Genomic DNA, 20,432 nt, shown 5'->3' with positions numbered 1-20,432 from the left:
AAGCAGCTCTGGGGTGTTTGACGCCTGTCCTCAGTGGTCTCACCGGAAGCCCTGACTCTCCTTCCTTGCTGGGCTTGCTTCAGTATCCCCAGTGTCCTGCAGCTAACTCCATTCCGAGAACATGTGTTGCCGTGGCTCTAGGTCCTTGTGGGGTGTAGTCCAGCCCTTCTCAGGCTCACGTTGGGACAGCGGGGGGTCAGGCGCCTTTTGGATGTGGAAGCACTTGGGTCATTGGCTTTCTTCTTCAGGGGCACCTTGGTACCACGCCACACGCCCAGGAACTCAACAGACCCACAACCCACTTGTCCACATCAGAGGGCAGAGGAATTCCCTGCTAAAGTGTAACAAGGTGTGGCCACCAGGAGGCACAGAGTCCCATTGTTTGATTCTCCAGGGCCTTAAGAATCACACAGGCGCCTGTGACGCAAGTTGGGGATCTAAACAAGCACAGATTCCAAAACCTTGCCGTAGTTTGTAGCTCCCAGCCTGCAGAGGCTCAGTTAGGTGTTTGGCTTTTAGGGTTCTCTCAAGGCGGGAGAATCTTTGCTTGCAGTTGGGTCCATGCACTTTGCTTGCGGATAGTGTGGAGCTGGGTTCCAGCTGGGAAGGGGCGGGGGTGCAGAACTTCTTTCTGGGGTGCTGGTTTGGAATTGAATAAGAGGCCATAGTTTCGTGGGACTTGCGGTGCACGTTGTGAGAGTAGAAAAGCAGAGACTAGTTGTCATATTGAAACCAACTACCAGGTTAATTTGGGGAGGGGAGCACGTATAGAAAGATAAATCTGGGGGAAAATGAGGAGCCAGGCCAAAAAAGGAAAGCCTGAAAGTAGAAAAAAAAGACTTCCTGTTTGTGATTTTGCCCCATCATCTCTTTTTCTCCCCAAGACGTGACTAAACAAAGCTCAGCTAAGCCAGCCCAGGCCCTTGTGAAATGCAGGAATCCCCGCCTCTGCCCACCCGCTCCGTCTCCCATCACCAGGCACTGGCAGGCCCGGGAGCCTCACACCTTTTAATCTTACAAGAAGCTTGTGGTGTGAACATATCCTTTCCCCTTTGAAGAGGCTCCTCGCTTGTTTGGTGACCAACTTCCTGTGAATCTGGAGCAGACAGCAGAATTCCCACGTGGCTGTCTTGCCTCCTTCCTCGCTGCTCTGCATTTTGGCCTCTAAAGGGCCCAGGGCAGCGCTTTGGGAAAGAGCCCTAGGAGGCCTTTGATGAGTTAATGCATCAGGCCTGTGGGGCCAGCCAGATGGCCCCAGAGGGGAGGTAGGATGTGCCTAAGTGATGTTTTCCCACAGTGAGCACCCAGACAGCTGTCCCCTGGAGGGAGAATTAAGGACCTTTTACAGCCCAGCATGCCACACTCTTTAGCATGGGTTCCCCCAGAGTCACAGCTACAAAGGGATCGTTGTGGGGCCCGTGGAGACCCGCTGTCTGTGGAGCAGCTGATTGATGACCAACCTGAATTTGGTGCGGCAGCCCTCCGGGGGCACCTCTGCTTTGCCCACCTGATTGGCAGGGGGCGGGTGACTGGGGGTGATGGTTGCTAAGCAGCCTGGCCTGCACGTTATGCCCGTCCAGGTCGAATGAATAGCTGCAGTGTTCCAAAGAATGAGGGGGTTTTGGCCTGTCCCAGGGACTTTTTGGAGAAGAGGGCTAAGAACTGCTGGTCTTAGAACAGAGCCTGGGGGGTGGGGGGTTGGTGGCCTCCCTGTGCCTGCCTTCTGAGACGTCACCTTGGTGTCAAGTTGCATCGTGTGAGGGGCATACACAGCGCTGCCCGGCCGCCTCCATGTGCCCACGATTGTTACTGTCTTATCTCCTCCCTCACTGACCAAAGCGAGGGGACACAAGACCCAGCGTCGTGAGCACAGCTTCTGCCGCTGTGGTCGTGCCGTGTCATGGCGCCTGAGACCCCGACCTGTGTTGAGGGGCTCGGTTTCTCCAGAAATGGGGAGAACAGGTGTGTTTTTACCATTGTGCGTTTGGGGCAGCAGAAGCAAGGAAAGTAGGTGCCCACCCGTGTGACCGTGGCCAGAACTGGATTTTCTTGACTACAACACACAGCACATGGGGGTCTTAGTTCCCCAACCAGGGATTGAACCCACGTGCCCTGCATTGGAGCCACTGGATCAGCAGGGAAGCCTTGACTTTGAGCAGTGAGATCCGGAGCGGTCTGATGAGAAATCTTTGCCCCTAGAGCTCTGTATACCTCCTGAACGGAGGACACGGCATGGAAGTGGGTGCTGAGGGCAGGGGCTTGCATGAGGGGTCAGAGAGAGCTTTCTTTGGAGAGACGGAGCCCGTGTAAAGAGAACCAGCAGGTGAGCTGGGAAACAGTCAAGCTGCCTCGAGCTGGGCTGTCCTGAGGGTGGCGTGTGACTCACTGAAGGCCGGCGGCCTGCCTGCCCCTAGTTCAATGAACTGCCCCTGTGATAAAGCCTCCCTTTTTTGCTGAAGCTGAAAGTGAGAAAAATCTCTTGGGAGGAGATAGTCTCTTGCGTTTTGGTCTTGAGATTCTCTAGCCACCTCTTGTTTCCTGGACGCCGGGCAGAGGTGCTGTGTTCTGAGGTGGCTGGCCAGGCCTGGAGGAGCAGTGGGCAGGGTCCAGGTTTGCAGGTCATGGCTGGCTGGCTGCTGGTCGCTCTCCTCGGCGTTGGGGGTGTGGTCACTGCTGAAGGCCGTGGAGGAGAGACTGAAGCAGGTGGCTGGAGCATCCGGGCTGCTCTGATGAAGGAAGAAGGGATATTCGGAGGTTCAGGGGTCTCAGGACCCCCAAAGTGTCGGCTTGCTCTGCGGGCTCCTCGCAGTGTGTCCACCATTTCTCCTTCCTTAAAAATCCTGAGTGGTGTCTGAGGAGAGTAACTCTGGGTCAGGAGCCCCGCGCTTACTCCTTGTGTTTCTCTTTTTCTCTTGCAGGATAACCCGGAAGTAGAAAAGCGAGATCCCCAGGAATTAGTTGGTGAGTACCCTGGGGTGGAGGGTGCCAGGGGCAGGTCTCTGAGCCTCACCCAGAGCCAGCTGGCTTCCAGCCACGCAGGCGGCTTCTCTGTGCTTCAGCCGAGGCAGCAGCTCAGCTGAGAGCCTGTCTCCGGACTCTGACTCTCAGGGGCCTTTGGCATTTCCTAAGACATCTGGGTGAGACACCCAGGGAACAATTCTTCTTTGAAAACTGTATTTATGGTGCATTTCATGGAGCTTTGGTCAGTTGCCAGTGTTGTCAGGAGGGACTCAGGGCCCCCTCCAGCTGGGAGCTTGTTCTTGCGCTCTGCGCCTGTCCTCCGGCCTTGGACCCCCTGAGCGTCTCCTCTGGCGTATTCATGGGCTCAGGGCGCAAACGTGGCCTCTGCTGGCATGTTGCTGTGTCCCCGGGAGGGAGCATGCCTCCCAGCCCTGGAGCCTGGGGCCCTTTGTGTAACTGGCCAGGGTGGTTACAGTTCTGGAACACGGCCCACGTGTCATCCCAGCCCCGTGTTAGCCCATCCTCTTCAGCCTTTCAGAAGGTCTCTCGACTCCTTTCATTTCTGCCATGAACTTTGTCCGGCAAAGGCTTCCCCCAAGACCTGGCCCAGCCTCACGTTGTGGGGGGTTGGCCCTCCCCCTCCGTGGCGAGACTGCCCGTCTCTTCCCGCCCGCTCCATTAATCCTCATAAAGCGGAGTTCCTGCTCCCCTCTCCCAGATGGCGCCTTTGCGGCTCACTCGCCCTGCCCCGGGGAGCCCCAGGCTGGAAATGCTGTATCCAGCAGCCCCTCCAGCCTGTCCTTTTTCTAGACAGGATGCCTTCACCAGGGCTGGCAGGTGGGGACCCATTCTGGTTGTTGGGAACACCATTCATGATATTTGTCTCCTGAGGGGAGGACTGGGTAGGGCCCTGACCACGTGGAGCAGCCCAGGTGCTCAGCGGGATTCTGCCCTTCAGCCCCAGGTTTGCTGATGAATAGGGTTTGAGTCTTTCTTCTCTATTAAAAAACAAACTCAAATTTTCCTAAAACCAAAGAGCCTGATCTTTGGAAAATGGCACCAGAGGGGCAGCGCAGTTGGCTTCACGGGCAGAGGGAGCAGAGCGCAGCCCCCGGGAAGCCCGTGGCCTTCCCCGAGCAGGCTGTCCGTGGGGCTGGCCCTGGACTGCAGCCTCGTCCTCCCCTGTCCCTGCTGTTCACTGCGGGACGGCAGGGGCGGAGCCGCCCCCCAGGAACGCAGCCAGGCAGCGCTCTCCGCTCCTGCTACCGGCGCTCACTTGGCAGAAATGTGTGTGGGCTTCAGCCCTCTCAGCCCCAAACTCGTCCACAAACAGCTTCGACTTTTCCTCTCCTTGTCACTGTTTGAAAGCAGCTTTGTGAGGTGTAACACACGTAGAGCGGAACCCCCGCAGGACGTCTCTGTGACTGTAGAGTGTTCTCTGTGCCCGTCCCCTTGCACACGTTTCCTCCTCCGGCCTTAGGCAGGCAGTGATCTCTTTTCTTCACTATAGTTTTGTCTCTTTAGAGTTTCTCATAAATTGGTTTTGGTTTATTTGTTAGCCTCAGGACTATTGGCATTTTGGGGTGGATAATTTTTTGTTGTGGCAGCCTGGCCTGTGCGTTGTACAGTGTTTTAGCAGCATCCTTGGTCTCCACCCACTAGAGACCAATAGCAGCCTCCTCTCCCTGCCAAATATGACAACAAAAAATGATTCTAGACATTGCCAAATGTCAACTTGGGGGCAAAACTGCCCCTGCCCAAGAACCATTAATACAAATGGACTCATTGTTTGTTTATTTCATCTGGCTTCTTCATTTCCCATATTGTTCTTAAGACCCTTCCATGTTTTCGAGCATATCCATAGTTTTTGTTTTTTTTTAATTGGTAATATTACTTCATTGTGGGGTTACACCACAGTTTCTTGAATCCATTCCCCCATAAAGAACACGGGTGAAACTTGAAGCCTCCTAGTTTGGATTCCTCTTCCTATTTCTCACTGAGGAGGTGGTGGACGACCTGCAGAGTGGCTTCTGCTCATGGTGCCCTGGTTGTCCCCACCTTGGCCTGGGCTCAGCTCCTTCCATTCATGCCTCTGGATGGAAGACTCAGGTTGCCCCACTGGTGTGGACAGCGTTTTCACTTGTGTAGACAGGCCCAGGTTTAATGGAGCAAAGGGGAGCAGAGAAGCTGGCTAAGGGCTCCCCAGCTCTGTAGCTGCTTGACAGAGGAGAGCGGGCACCCGGTCCTCCCCTCCAGGTGCCCCGCCAGCGGCCCTGGAACAGTGGCCCCGGGATGGTCATCCACTTGAGTTCTCCGTGTCTCTGGTGAGGCAGAAACACTCCACCCACTCCTGCTTCCAGCCCCACAGCACCCGCCAGGCATGCCTTCACTCCCGCCGTTAGAAACGCCCCACTGACGAGCCGCTCCTGTGCAGATCCATGCCTGGCAGCTGTGGATACCTGTGCGGCTTTGTGAGGTGGGTGTGCACCCGGGGTGAATCACGCTGACACAGGCTTCTCAGAGCCTGAGCACGGTGCCCGCCCAGAACACCCCCGTAGACCCAGAGCAGCCACAGGCCTGGGCTGCCCCCGAGGGCCCGGACACGCGTCTCGATGTGTTTTCAGGGAGGTTGATTTGAGGCTCTGTGACAGCGCCAACAGCCTTATGTGCGGGTCTCATTTCTTCTGCTTTAGATGCATTCTGAGACTTAGGAAGGACAGAGGTGCAGGAAGATTGCTCCTGAAATCTGCGAGAGAAACTTTTACCGTGTTTCCTGAATGTGTCCCTTCATTCCGTTGCTCCCGAGAGGAACTCTCTTGTTCCCAGCCCAGTTCTAGCCCACGAGCTTGGGAGGACCTCCCCCCGTCCCTGTCACACTGTGTACCACTTGGGTGGTTGGGTTGCTAATGGCAACAGCGTCACACCCTGTTTTTCCAAAAGGCTTTCCTGGCAAATGCCAAAGGGCACTCTTTGTCTCTCTGTCACGTGCACACACGCACTCCCCGCCCCAGGGAGGCCGTCTCCCCCTGCTGTGCACCCGGAGCTTGCCCTGGCCCTCCTGGCTTTGGTGCTGATGCTTACAAAACACGAGAACTGACACAGCCCGGGTAATTCCGCGCTCAGCCAGCCTCTGCAGCCTGCTCAAGCCTCGCCTTGGGCTTAGAACTCCTGCCTCTCCCAGGGCTAGGAGGAAGGAGGAAGTTGGGATGAGATCAAGGTGTCACCCTTGCTTCAGGAGGCAGGAGACGGGAGGGGCTGAGCAAAGAGAAGCACACGGTCCCATGGTGGAACGTGCTCCCAGGCTGCACTGGTGTCTCGGTCCACGGCAGGATGACACACCTATGTCCTGTTCCTGGGGCACGTCCAGGGAGACCCCACCAACAGCGAGAGGCGGCACGTGTAGCCTTGTCAGGAGAAGGTCCCTGGGCTCGAGCTCCAGCCTCGGTGTGTGCAGGCTCGTTTGGCAGCAGCTGAGAAGTGAAGCTCAAAGCAGAAATCAAAGCACCTTATCTGCTAAGAAAATATTAATCCAGCCCCGGGAGAGAAGGGAAAGGCTCACCTGGCCATCGCCCGGCAGTCCAGGCGGCCACTCGGGGCTGAGAGTCCCGCCGGGGCCGGCACATGTCGGGTACCCAGTGAGTACTTGCTGGGTGTTAGTGGTGCTGGGTTGTTCATTCTTTGCCTTCATCCTGCCCCACCCTGCTCCGCCTGCTGTTTGCTCATTGTATAGTCCTTTTCATGAGCAACCGTCTTAAAAAGCACAGACAGAATCTTGCAACAAGCAGCGCATTGTCTGGGTGATCCAGAGCACGACTCTGCAGCTGCCAGGGTGGCCGGAGGCAGCAGGGAGGGGAATGGAGGGAGAGAGAAACTTGGGTGGGCAGGGGCACATCGCCAAGGGAATTGTCCCTTGGGGGCTGTGGGTCTTCACTTCAGAATCAGGCCTTTTGTTCCCAGGAATGAAGGGGACCGAGTGAGGTTGATTGGTTTACTGCTGAAGGACCCGAAGTTAATAACCAGCAGGTCATTTTGTATTAAATAGATGTCATTTATGTACAAAGCAGTTTTGAATGCTGAGTCCCGAAGTCCAGGGAACCCTGAGCTTCTGGTGGACCCTGGGTAGCAGAGCCTGAGGTGGAAGGACAGCACCAAGCAGCTCTGAGTCCCCAGGATCCTGGGAGGGTGTTTAAGGGGCAGAGCCCATGGGAGGCAGAGCTGTGTGCGAGTGTCTTCCCAGCCCTGAGCTCATGACTTCACGTTGGTAGCTTGAAATTGATTGGCCATGACGGGAGAATTCACACCAGAGAAAGGGACAGACGCTGCGAGTCGTGGGTCTGCCCCTCGCACCTCCCAGCTCCCAGCTGGCCTTAAGCACTCACCAGCACCCCCAGGGCACAGTCTTTCCTCTGGGCACGGCTGTGATGTGGCCGCTCATGCCCTCTGCCTGAACTGCTTGCCACACCTCACCTACCGGCTCCTTCAGGTCATTTGAGTTCAAGTCAGATGCACCCTCAGAGGGCCACTCCGCATGCCCTGTCTTACCATCTTACAGTGTGTGGCCCTCCTTGAGCACTTTGCGTGCCTTTCTTGTCTTGGAGGGTATTTTACTGTCCATGTCAGGCCCCCACCCTGACCCTCCTTTGCACCCACAGAACTCCTCTGTTCTCTCTGCAGCCTCCTTTTCTGAAAGAGTCCGGAACATGTCACCTGATGAGATCAAGATCCCTCCAGAGCCCCCTGGCCGGTGCTCTAACCACTTACAGGTACACGCACGCTCAGCTGCTGAGGCCCGTGCAGACAAGGAAGTCTGGGCGGGTGTCTGGCTGGGTCTGACTTTAAGCGGCTTCTGGAAAAGAAACAGCCCAAGTGGGAAGGAGCCTGCAGTCCTGGTGACCTCGCCTAGGCCGCTCCCAGGAGCCAGCTTCGTACCCCCGGCTGCCTCTGCAGCCTCAGCCGGGCTCCCGCCTGCCCCAGGACACTGCCAGCAGAGCAAACAGCACGCCTCTTGTGGGCATCCCTGAGCCCAGGGAATGTCTCTGAAGGAACTTGGCTGAGAACCTGAGGGGTCATCAGAATGTAAAAGAAACGAGTAGGAATGCAAATACACCAGTATGTAAATGCATACGCTTCAGTCCTCATTTTCCTGAAATGGCAGTTCATTGGCTTCTTGTCTGATGATCCCTGTCTTGTGGAGATGGAGCCTGGAATACAGTCCCTCCCTCGGGAGCAGGCCCCCAGGCTGGCCTCAGTCCTGGCCTCAGTCCTCCCTGTCAGCCGAGGTGGCGGTTTCTCCTTGTCCTCTGCGTGTTCCCCTTTGAAGGGCGCCTTGTGAGAGCAGGGCAGACACCACGGCCGCCCCGGAGTGGGGCCTCTGGCCACGCCCCGGGCCCTCGCACCCGCTGACGGATGGGTGCCTAACGGGGCCTGCGGCTGGGAATGGAGCGACCTGGGTGGGTGCTGAGCGGGGCTGGGCTGCAGCGCACAGTCCCTCCTCTTCCCGGAAATCCCTTCCCTTTGCTGAGTTGTCTCCCCACCACTGCCACACACCACCCCACCCCCGGCCCTGTGTCACACTCCAGGCAACAATCTGCAGCCTGTGAGGACAGTCCAGCAGTCACCAGGCAGAGATAGCCGGCCCCAGTCTTCAAGATCAAAATGTTTCTCCTTTTTAGATCCTGCTAGTGGCAGAAACCATGACACTGAGCAGAGGTTTCAGTTCCCCTGAGATAGGAGAGCCCGCCTGACAGCCGAGGGCACGCAGGAAGGGCATCCGTAAGATACAGCCGTGCCTCCGCCTGCCGAGCCTTCTGGGTAGGCCTGCCCCCATCACCCGCAGAGAGAGGACATGGAGGCATGCACTCGGCTTCTCTCTTCCTGGCAAATGTGTTACAGACCTCTCTCCCCAACTCAGTGCTTCCCCTGAGCAGTCTTGACTCCTGATAGGAGTGGGTCACCTTTCCTGATGTCCCAGAGGACCTCGCTCAGGCCCCCCCCCCTCCCCCGTGCACCTCCTCTTGCAGGTGAAGAGTACCCCAGGTGGTTTCCTCCTGGACAATCGTGTTTAGCTGCCACTAGTGGGGGAGGCTGCCAAGAGACCCTGCCCTGGGCCAGCACCAGCCTCGCTGGGTAAGCCTGCTCCTCCTCAGAGGTGGCCCTGCCCTGAGGCTCGGGTTCCTGGGACCTCTTCACTCCCCGGGCAGCCCTGACGCCATCTGTTGCTGGCATCGTCTCCGTGGGCCTGGGGGCACCTATAATGCTGGCCTGGACCCTGCCCAGTGGCTCTCTGGTTTCCCATTGAGCCAGAGCAGGGCTAGAGGGGAGACTGGATGAGAAACAGGCTCTTGACCCCCAGCGGTGCCTCTTGGTAAAGTGGCAAGGACTAGCCAGCCGTGAGTCTCCCCTCAGAGGACACTGGGGAGGCTTGTGACACCTCTCCTCCTGCCTTCCCAGGTCTGCTGGGTCTTAACCCTGTGTTAAAATTAAAATCCAGCATTTTCAGCGCCCACCTAGCAACGCTCACTCTTGAAGGGTCTCTTCAGATGATTCAGCAGCTGATCCCAAGTGGGAGTTTGTTCACTGTCTTCTCCATGGCTTCTCTAGCTCCACCTTCTTATTCCTCCCGCTGCTGACCACCCAGAGGGGATCAGGCGAAAGCAGACTGGTCTCCCTCTGTCTCGTCTGCGCTGGGTGGAAGAAGACCGTCTGGCCAGAGCAGGGCTTCATGGCTCCCCCACATCCTCATGTCCACAGCACGTGTGACCACAGGCTGGGATTGCGAGGGGTTCCGTCACCGTCATCCTTCTGTCTCTCTTCCATAGGACAAGATCCAGAAGCTGTATGAGCGGAAGATAAAGGAGGGAATGGACATGAACTACATCATCCAGAGGAAGAAGGAATTTCGGAATCCCAGGTGAGTTTTCTGTGAGCCAGCAGGGGGGCGGTCAGAGGGGTGATGTTGGACTGGGGACAAGAATGCCCCCAGAGAGGTGGCAGAGAGGGGCCCGGCTCAGATCCCAGCTGAGCCCAAAGGGACCATCACCCTAACTGCGTTAACCTCGCTGAGGCTTCATCTACCGTTGAAGAGCCGGGCAGCACGTGCAGAGGTGCAGAGGGGAAGCCGCGAGACACGAGCTGGGCGGGGTCTGCCTGGGCTCTCATTCCTTCTCTCCTGGAGCGCGTGACCTCCTGAGGCCTTAGTGTCCTCGGCTGTACGAGGAGAGGATTGTCTTGTGGTCACCACAGGTCCTCCTACCTCGAGAAAGCTGTCCACTCTATATGCAGGTTTGACCAACAGACATGTGTCTGGGCCTCACTCCGTCCAGCGTTCAAGCGAGTGACACACCCAGGAAAGAGCCTCGTGTGCCGATAGGCAAGAGCTGCCCTTGCCCCTGTGGGCCTAAATGGGGAGGCCCCAACCCAGCCCCACAGACTAAAGGTCTGACGTCCAGTTGAAACCTCATCTTGACACCATACTTGCTCGGGCCGCTGGCCCCAGTCCCTCTCTGTGGAAGGTTGGAAGGCCAGAAGTGACTTTTAATGTCAAGTCAGTGGACATTTGCCCTCCCACCTGGAAACTTGATTAGATCAGTTCAGCTGGGCTAAAGACTTGGTCTGCACCCAAGTGCTAAATGGTTCTGATCTCTTGAAATCTGGTGCTACCCAGGGCCATGGGCCTCGGGCTCACTTAGCGCCTTGTGGTTTTCTTCTTTCAGCATCTATGAGAAGCTCATCCAGTTCTGTGCGATTGATGAACTCGGCACCAACTATCCAAAAGTACGTGCCACCTGCAGAGGCGGGGCATGAGGGAGGGGACCCAGGACCCTGTGCCCTCCCCATTGGCTTCAACCTGGAACCACTGAAAGGTCCGTGTGGCACAGTGGCAGCAGAGGAGAGCCGTCCCCATCGCTCCTGTTTGAGCCCCGGGGCCTCTGATTGGTTAGGGGCTAGCATGGGTTGCCGTGCCCTATTGGTTAGGGGCTAGCGTGGGCTCGCTGTGCCCTATTGGTTAGGGGCTAGCGTGGGTCGCCGTGCCGTATTGGTTAGGGGCTAGCGTGGCTCGCCGTGCCCTGTTGGTTAGGGGCTAGCGTGGGTCGCCGTGGCCTGTACGTCAGCCCGTCCACAGTGCTGCTCTGCCCTCAGTGTCCTAAGTAGGGTTGGCTGGAGACGGGATAGCAGCTGCGCCTCCCTGCCCGTGAAGGCAGGAGACTCCAGGCCAGGAAGATCCATGGAAAGACTTGGGGAGAAGCATGTGGTCTCTGAGTCATTTCTATTTACTGGCCCTTTCTGCAACTCTGACCTTTTCTTTTTCAGGATATGTTTGACCCCCACGGCTGGTCTGAAGACTCCTACTATGAGGCATTAGGTGGGTAGCCGTTCATCTGCCCGCTCACCCATCCATCTGTCTGTCTCTCCAGTCATTAGGCAACACAGGTTTCAGGGTCTCCTCCATGTTCGGCCATGTCTGAGGAGCTGAGTATGCAGCCTTGAACCATCCAGATCCCCGTCCCTGACTGAAGAAGCTTACAGCACAGTGAAGAAGACAGGATCAAAGGAGTGATTCCAGCAATAACGAGCGGGGTGATGAGGATGCAGGCTGGGCCACCTGACTGAGGGCCAGGGGAGGGTGGGCGGCCTCATGGAGGACACCGTGTCCGAACGAGGTCTGACAGTGCGCAGAGGCGGCCGAGCAGGCGTGGGCGGGTCCCAGGCAGGGGGCCAGCGGCAGTGCAGCGCTGTGTGCAGGGGCCCGCTCCCTCGGGTGCCAGGTCCCAAACCAGTGGCCTGTGGACCACCAGATACGGCCTGTCGGTGTGTGGTGTTAGGCCCGTATAAGTTCTGTCTTGCTTTAATTTGAATTCAGTGCTAGTGTTTTATCTAAAAATCCAGAGACTTCTCTGGTGGTCAGGTGCTTAAGACTCTTCACTTCCACTCTAGGGGGCTCAGAGTTCGATTCCCTGGTCGAGGGACTAAGATCCCACGTGCCGTGCAGCTAGGCCAGAAAAGAAACAATGCAAATCTAAGATCCCCGTTGCTGAGAAGGTGGTTACCCTAGGTCAGCATTCCCCGTGGCTGCAGCCTACTGGAGCCCAGGGGCAGCTCACCCCTCCAGATGGGGTGCACAGCCCCAGCTTCAGGGCCTTTGGAGTGTGAGGCCCCGGCTTTGTGCTGGCTGAGGGCTGGGTCGTGACTTTGCCCATCACAAAGAGCTGCTGCAAACAGGACCCCGGGGAGAACGGCAGGCAGCAGTCCGGGGTTCTTTGGCCTGAGTTAAATCTTCTTGTTTAATCCACTGCTCTGTAACTGCTTGTCCTGTCTTCATAGCCAAAGCCCAAAAGATTGAAATGGACAAGTTGGAAAAGGCCAAAAAGGAGCGAACCAAAGTAAGTGATGGGTGGACATCCTGATGAAGGGGGCAGCTGTCTGGGACACACGAGTCCTGCAGGCTGAGCCAGGGGGCTTCCCTCACCCCCACTCCACCCCCACCGCTGGTTCATCACCCAGTGACACTCCGAGCAGCCTTAGATGTGCTGGATTTTAAGCCTCCATGACAGCTTGAAGACACTTCCCGGGCTGCTTCTGCTTGGTTTCGGGGTCTTAATGTTGGCTGCGTCATGTCCCCTCCCCCACACACCGTTACAGCTGCCGAGCCCTGGGGGCTTTCTCCCTTTGGGCCCATAGGCGGTCTCCTCGGCCTGAACGGAGGAAATACGGACGTATTGCTCCGTATTCCCAGGGCGCTCTGGTCTGTGCCGTTCTTGGCTTCCAGCACTGGCCTCTGTAGCCCGCCTGAGTGCTTCCATGCACATCCTGTGGCCAGGTGACCCCTCGCATCAGGATCCTGAGCGTGCTGCTTGCTTCTGGTCTGGGTCCTTCAGGGGACGGAAACTGGGCCGTGAGACCAAGTCCTCTGGGCTGTGCCCTTTCTGACCGGAGTCTCGAGGAGAGAACACAGCCGCAGGATGCCCGCCCTCCCACCTGCGGTTTAGCCTGGTCCTCCTCCTGCGGCATGCGTGGCCTCCAGGACGTGTGTCCCCACCCCCCTCCCCGGGGCCACAGGGTTAATCCCTCGGGGAGCTGGTGCTTGGGCAGTCAGGAGTCCTCATCCTTAACCCCTGATTGAATTTCCCGACTCTCTCTCCTCCCCCCTTTCCAAACCCCAGGCTTGTTGCAGGGACGTGTCTGCAGCACCTGGGGGCCGGAGCTGTCCTTCCCCTGTGCACACGGGCACCGCCTCCCCCGAGGTGTGAGGGCGGGGCCTGGGCGGCAGGGGTGCCCCAGCACGGAGGAGATGGCCATGGCGGGGGGGCCGGTGTCTGCGGGAGCTCTCCAGAGGAGTAACCGTCCTCTTCAGGCGCGTCTCCAACGCCTCCCCCCTTCAGCAGTCAGAGCTGGTTCTCAGCGCTTCCCTTGTGCGGTGCCAAGTTGCCTCCTGTCCCCCGGGAGCAGACAGCTGGCAAAAAGACGTGGGTGCACGCTGTGCGCAGGCCTGACACGCGTCCCTCTCGCCCCCAGATTGAATTTGTGACTGGCACCAAGAAAGGCACCACGACCAACGCCACGGCCACCACCACCACCACGGCCAGCACAGCCGTCGCAGGTACAGGCGGCTCCGCTCCGCCTCCCCGCCTTATCTGCGGGAGCAGGGCTCTGGGCCTGGGGCGGGTTCCGGCTCCCCGGCTGCCCTCGGCTTCCTGGGGCTGCGGCCTGCCGTTTCTGCTCCCTGGTCTCGGATCACTGGCCTGGGTGGGTCCTGACTTCTCTCTGGCCTTGTCCCCAGATGCCCAGAAGAGAAAGAGCAAGTGGGACTCAGCCATCCCGGTGACGACAATAGCCCAGCCCACCATCCTCACCACCACGGCCACCCTGCCAGCTGTCGTCACCGTGACCACCAGCGCCAGCGGCTCTAAGACCACCGTTATCTCTGCCGTGGGCACCATCGTGAAGAAGGCCAAGCAGTGACCCGAGGGACCCCAGGGACCGCCTTAGGGTGGCTTGGACAGTCTCTCCTCCATGGAGGGGAGGAGCCACTCTGGGACCTGACGAGACCACGGCCTCCTGGGAGGTTCCACATTGTATATTTCAGGACTGGGACCCGTTCCCCATCCCTCCTCCCTGCGAGGAGCTCCGGGTGGTGTTTGACCTGGAAGAAGCAGGGCTGCAAAGGAGCAGGGCTCTGTGGACGGTGCCCCCGCCACGGGGTCTGCGCCCTATTAAAGTGCCGCGTCCTCACATCTCGGCGTCTCGGGTGCCCTGGTCTCTTCTACAGTCTGTTTTTCAGGCAAATGTGAAAACTCAAGTGTCCTCTCATCTTCTCTGTTGGGATCCTCACCTCGGGGTTGACAGCGGGGTGACCATAGCCTGTGGCCCGGCTCAGAGGGGGTGTCCCGAGAAGTCACCTCAGTCATTCCCAGTGAATGCCTCTTGGCGCGGGCAGGCAGGAGTCCTGAGAGTGGGGAAGGCCCAGGCTCCTGCTACCCTGGTCCTGGAGCTCTGAACCCCACCAGTTGTCAGGCAGGAGCCCAGCTTGTCCCCCCCTGGGTGCAATTGAGCCCTCCTCCAACCACCTCTTGGACACACCCTGGCCTTTGAAGTCTCACCAGTCACCAGAAGGGCTGGGGCTGGCCCCTGGCCCACGCAGGGAAGGGGCAGGTCACAGTGGGGAGATGAATCACCTCCTGGCCTGGCTGGGCAGCTGCTCATTGTTTACGTAAAGCCCGGCTCCTGGGAGGATCCGCCACCCCACCCTTCCTGCGCCTGTTATCTCTGCCCCACAGCAGCCCTCGGGCAGCGCCAGTGGCCTCGGGGCTCCTCTGGGGCAAAAACAGATTTCCCAGCCGCTGCCAGGCCTGGAGTCAGGAGGTAAAGAGTGCTTTTCCTGCTCTTGGGCAGCTCTCTCCCCGCCAGCGGAAGGGCCGCGCGTCAGAGAAGGAAGCCGGGCTGTGAAGCGCTGACCTGCTTCCCCAGAGCGGGCAGGGGTTCAGAAAAGTGGTCCCCAGGAGGCACTGGATGCTGGTGCATGACTGGGAGAGTGTGACGACCCAGCCCTGTGGCCCCCAGAGTAGAGATGGAGCCACCCCTGCCCCCTCCCCACAAATACATCCTCAGCTGCAGAAGAGGTCAGGTCTCCTGTCTTTTGAGGAATTTCACAGCTGTGTGGCAGCAGCTGGGACCTCGGAGTCAGCACCTCTGCTCTGGAGCCCAGGTTAAAAGAAATTGTGTTTTGAGTTGTGTGTGTCTCAGGCCCTTTGCTCTGTAAGTCTTCTCTGTCAAATCATGGTAATAAAGCTTCTTGAGCTGGTCGTGAGGAACCTGCGAGATGATTTATGCATCGCTGTTGCTCAGTCATGTCCGACTCTTTGCAACCCCACAGACTGTAGCCCACCAGGCTCCTCTGTCCATGGGGTTCCCAGGCAAGAATACTGGAGTGGGTTGCCATTTTGTGCTCCAGGGGATCTTCCCGACCCATGGATTGAATTTGTGTCTCCTGTGTCTCCTGCATTAGCAGGTGAGTTCTTTACCACTGAGCCACCAGGAATACATTTTATAGAGTACTCTACACAGGCTTGTTGCAGTCAGTCCAGCTCCTTGTTTTAGACCAAGGAGGGAAGCACCCTCTAGAGATGATAAAATCAGCCTGGGTCACGGTCTTCAACAGTCCTCCACGCACTCCCAGACCTGCCACCGAGCTGTCCGGTTGGAGCAGTGATGGCTATTCTCCCTCGGGGCCCCAGTCACAAGGGCCTTGGGGAAAGAAGCCTGGGAGTTGGACGGCCTAGAGTTAGAGCTGTTCCGCTCACTAGTCTGGTGAATGGGTGAAGGGCTTCAGTCCCGCTGAATTTCAGTTAACTCTCCTGTGAATCAGGTTTAGTGCCTGCCCACCTTGGTCCCACTGAGGGAGCCACAGGGGCAGGTTCTCTGCCTTCTCTGAAGGCTGGGTGTCCCAAAGTGCCCTGTCTCTGCTCACAGCCTGTTCAAGCTGCTCTCCAGTCCCACCCACCTCACATCCCCACCCTCTCCCCAGGGTCCCCATCTTGGGTGATGACATTGTGATTGCCCCAGGCTCACTGCCTGCACCCTGGACCCCCGTGATCTCCCTGCATGCTGTGGGTCACTTCAGGAACCCCTCCGCGTCATCGTCGCTGCTGCCCTGGCCCCCCAGTTGCCCCCCGCCTCATCTGCTGACTCGCACTCTTCCATCCAAGCTCCAGTCTGGCCAGCATCTTCCTGCCCCCCAGCTCTTACCAAGTCACGTGGTCTCCCACTGACCACGGGAGAGCCCACTTCAGCCAGGCAGGCAAGGCCACCAGCATTCTCATCACCGCTGTAGCCTTCACCCTCCTCCTCCCTCCCCCACACCCCCATGCTTGGCTCCTCCCAACCTTAGCACTGACACTTTCAAGACACAGCTCTTAATCCCTTCCTGATTTCCCCCCTGGGCGTTAGTTGCTCCTTTCTAGATGCTCCTACTCTTTCTTGCATCTCAGGTAATACTACTGCTTTGCAGCATCCGTCCACACCGTCCAACAGCACTATCCCAAATGCCCGGCATGAGATAAGAGCCCAGGTGATGGGAGGGATGGAGGGGGTGTTTTTTGGCCACACCACGCAGCATGCAGGATCTTATTTCCCTGATCAAGGGTTAAACCCATGGCCCCGGCCTTAGGAGCACTGAGTCTTGACCACTAGATCAGGCTTCCCGGGAAGCCTCTGTACTCTCTAATTTTATGCATGAGGGTTTTTTTGTTGTTCTTTTTTTTTTTTTTTCAAATCAGGGTGTGGGATGTGCATGCAGAGAAACAGTCTGTTTATTTTATTCAAGACGGGAGCAAGGCAGAGATGCACACCTGCAGAGGGAGGGTGTGGGTGTTCTCCCTGATGAGGAGGAACGCCTTTATGCATGTTGAAGCTCTCCAGGGACTTCTCTGGTGGTCCAGTGTTAAGATTCCACACTTCCACTGCAGGGGGCGCAGATTCAATCCTTGATCAGGGAACTAAGATCCCACAGGCCTTGTGACCAAAAAATAAAATCTTTATAATTAAAAGAAAAAAAAAAAATCAAGGTCCTTTGAACCATAAAGAATAAGAAAGGTCTCTGTGACTAGATTTGGAGTGGTCCTCAGGAGAAATAAAATGAAAAAGGGCAAGGTGCTGAACAGTGCAGGGTATATGCTCTTGTGTAAGACAGGGAGGAAATACAAAACCAGAAGTATAGAGAGGAAAGAAACACAGAAAACTCATTTTAAATTTGAATTGGAAATGTCGACATGAGCTCATGATTCAAAAATAAGAAAAAAGTCCCAGCTATGTCCTTCGGAAGGACCCAGAAGCAGTGGCTGGCCCCCTGTAGCAAAGAGCACATGTAGCACCCAAATCTTAATCTTCCCTCCCAAAAGGAACCAGGGCTGCTTGCAGAGAAAGGGCTAGCCCAGAAATCTAAATGGAATTGCACCAGTTTGTCCCAGAAAGCAAGGAGGACTGCAAGGGGGGTTTCAAAGGTCAAAGGAACTGGTTTGAAAAGACCTCCCACTGACCAATTATTGTGAAAAAGGAAAAACTCCCTTGCTGCCTGTACACTGCTGCTCACAATACACATAAAACGCTCTGGAACCAGGTGTATGGGCTTTTCCCAACCAAGCACTTCTGACACCAACTGCCTGGAGTCAGCACGGACCCCACAGGTGAAAAGGGCTCCATCCCATAAGACTGTCTCCTACCCAGAAGCCAATTGCAAGTCCGGGCCTCCCCGACTTCCAACCGACTGGCTGTTAATTGGGGGTTCCCATGATCTCTCCTTGGGCTCAATAATTTGCTAGAAGGTCTCATACAAATCAGGAAAACAGTTTACTTACTAGATTACTGGTTTATTATGAAAGGATACAACTCAGGATCTCAGGATCGGCCAGAAGGAAGAGAGGCACAGGACACAGTATAGGGTAAGAAAGCGGAGTTCTCTCTGGACTCTCCACCCCCCTTCCCAGCACTCCACGTACCCAGCAATCTGGAGGCATCTGAACTCACTCTGGGTATGGTTTTATGTCAGGTTGATGACTAGGCAGGGACTTCCCAGGAGGCGCAGTGGTAAAGAGTCTGTCTGCCTGCCCATGCAGGAGACACAGAAGACGGGGCTTTGATCCCTGGGTCGGGAAGATCCCCTGGAGTAGGAAATGGCAACCCACTCCAGTTTTCTTGCCTGGAAACTTCTATGGACAGAGGAGCCTGGCAGGTTACAGTCCATGGGGTCGCAGAGTCTGACATGACTGCGCACCTTCATTACTAGGCATGATTCATTAAACCGTTGGACTTTTTTTTTTTTTTTTTTTTATGGAACGCTTCACGAATTTGCGTGTCATCCTTGCGCAGGGGCCATGCTAATCTTCTCTGTATCATTCCAATTTTAGTATATGTGCTGCCGAAGCGAGCACCGTTGGACATTGTTTTGGAGATGAAACTCAATCTCTAACCCATCCCCCTTCTCTGGAGGTTGGGGGTTGGGGTGAGGGTGGGGGAGTATTGAGGCTGAAAGTTCCAGCTCTAATCACATGGTTGGTTCCCCTGACAACCAGTGCCCCTAACTTTAGTGGCTTTCCAAAAGTCACCTCATTAACATAAACTCGGTTGTTATTGAAAGGAGCTTCTTATGAATAACAAAGACTCTCCTTTCACTTTTATTGCTCCAGAGCTTTTCCAAGAACCATGGACAAAAACCAAACATATCTTGCTTATTATGTCAGAACATCACCAGTGTAAACTATTGGACAAGTGAAAATCCATTCGTGCGTGGTATTTGATGTGAAAGAAACAGGAAAAATGTATTTGCCACCATTCAAGTTGAATATATCAACTCTTTACTCTGAAAGTTAGAATTAAAAGAATTAACCCTTGTGCACTGCTGATGGGATTATAAAATGATGCAATTGCTACAGAAAACAGTATGGTGGGCCTCAAAAAAATTAAAAATAAGACCACCACGTGGTCCATCACTTCTGGGCTGATATCCCATAAAACTGAAAGCAGGGTCTGGAAGATAATGACTGCACACCCGTGTTCACAGCAGCTAATTTACAATAACCAAGAGGCGGAAGCTACCCAGTGTCCATTGACAGATGAATGGATAAAAACAATGTGGTCTATATATACAATGAAATATTATTCAGTCTTTAGGGAAGAAAACCCTGCCACATGCTACAACAGAGAGGAAGCTTGTGGGCATTATACTAAGTGAAATAAGCCAAACACAAAAAGACAGATTGTGTGATTCCAATTACATGAGGCACTAGAGTAGTAGTAATAGCCCCTTGGACTGCAAGGAGATCCAACCAGTCAATCGTAACGGAAGTCAGTCCTGAATATTCATTGGAAGGACTGATGCTGAAACTCCAATACTTTGGCCACATGATGAGAAGAACTGACTCACTGGAAAGACCCCGATGCTGGGAAAGATTGAAGGCAGGAGGAGAAGGGGACGACAGAGGATGAGATGGTTGGAGGGCATCACCGATGCGATGGACATGAGTTTCAGCAAGCTCCAGGAGTTGGGTGATGGACAGGGAAGCCTGGAGTGCTGTAGTCTGTGGGGTTGCAAAGAGTCAGACACAACTGAGTGATTGAACTGAACTGAACTGAGAGTGGTCAAAATCACTGATTCAGAAAATAGAATGATAGTTAATCAGGGGTGGGGTGGGGGACGTGAGGAGCCATTTAATGGGTATAGAGTTTCAGTTTGCAAGATGAAAAAGTTCTGGAAATCTGTTTCCCAGCAATGTGTACATAGTTAATACTGTTGATCTATACACTTAAACTGATTAAGGGAATTCCCTGGCAGTCCAGTGGTTAGGCGCTTTCACTGCCCTGGCCTGGGTTCAGTCCCTGGTTAGAGAACTAAGATTCTTCAAGCCACGAGGTACAGCCTAAATAAATAACTGATTATGATGTAATTGTTATGTTTTTACTACAGTTTAAAAAAATCTTTGGGGTTGTTTTGTAATGTAATAGTAATTGTTTAAAGTTCTATAACTCAAAAAGATTTTACCCTGTATTTTGGAGGTGTATAATTCATTCCCAGTTGATGAAGGAAACCTTTTTTTTTTTTTTTAATTTGAAGGATACCTTTTATTAAATATAGAAACAGAAAGTCACTACTCTTCAACCCCCAAAGATAATTGATTCAAGCAAGGGTCAACAATGGATGCTAGAACTGTTCAGTGAAAGTTTGTTGGGAAAAGGGCAGGATGACAAAACACCATCACCCCCTCTTAATTACTTCTTAATCATAAAGTGAAAATGCATTTTTACAATTAAGAGAGATGGTGAGGCAGCTAACAAGCTGTGCCATCCAATAAAACACAGCACCTCTTAAGACCATCCTTGCCAAGAAACTTTCAATCTAATCAGGCTTTTAGACATAACTTCCAGTTTACAGGAGGATAAAAATCAAGTTAAATAACACCATGAGGAAGTAATCAGACAAATAC

General features: G+C 55.2%; 1 protein-coding gene and 1 non-coding gene across 4 annotated transcripts in view; one reads left to right on the top strand and one right to left on the bottom strand.

Moving 5' to 3' along the window:
- The window catches only part of SAP30BP (SAP30 binding protein), a 33,281-nt gene extending 18,012 nt beyond the window's left edge, over window positions 1-15,269 (top strand). For 2 of the 3 annotated variants that reach the window (XM_061144819.1, XM_061144821.1), the window contains exons 4-11: window positions 2,919-2,961; window positions 7,636-7,724; window positions 9,780-9,871; window positions 10,674-10,734; window positions 11,272-11,323; window positions 12,283-12,341; window positions 13,474-13,558; window positions 13,739-15,269. In XM_061144819.1, coding sequence (XP_061000802.1) covers window positions 2,919-2,961; window positions 7,636-7,724; window positions 9,780-9,871; window positions 10,674-10,734; window positions 11,272-11,323; window positions 12,283-12,341; window positions 13,474-13,558; window positions 13,739-13,920 — 663 coding nt within the window. In that variant the 3' untranslated portion in view covers window positions 13,921-15,269. Of the gene's footprint in view, window positions 1-2,918; window positions 2,962-7,635; window positions 7,725-9,779; window positions 9,872-10,673; window positions 10,735-11,271; window positions 11,324-12,282; window positions 12,342-13,121; window positions 13,203-13,473; window positions 13,559-13,738 lie in introns of all 3 variants that reach the window. The other variant, XM_061144820.1, reaches the window with a different exon arrangement.
- Window positions 15,270-18,276: 3,007 nt separating this feature from the next.
- Window positions 18,277-18,383, bottom strand: LOC133058071 (U6 spliceosomal RNA). Its single transcript, XR_009693195.1, has one exon. It is a non-coding gene; the product is annotated as a U6 spliceosomal RNA (small nuclear RNA).
- Between the last annotated feature and the right edge of the window lie 2,049 nt (window positions 18,384-20,432).

This window comes from Dama dama, chromosome 5 (genome assembly GCF_033118175.1).
Source record: "Dama dama isolate Ldn47 chromosome 5, ASM3311817v1, whole genome shotgun sequence".
Taxonomy (NCBI): domain Eukaryota; kingdom Metazoa; phylum Chordata; class Mammalia; order Artiodactyla; family Cervidae; genus Dama; species Dama dama.
This window is presented reverse-complemented; position numbering and strand designations above follow the sequence as displayed.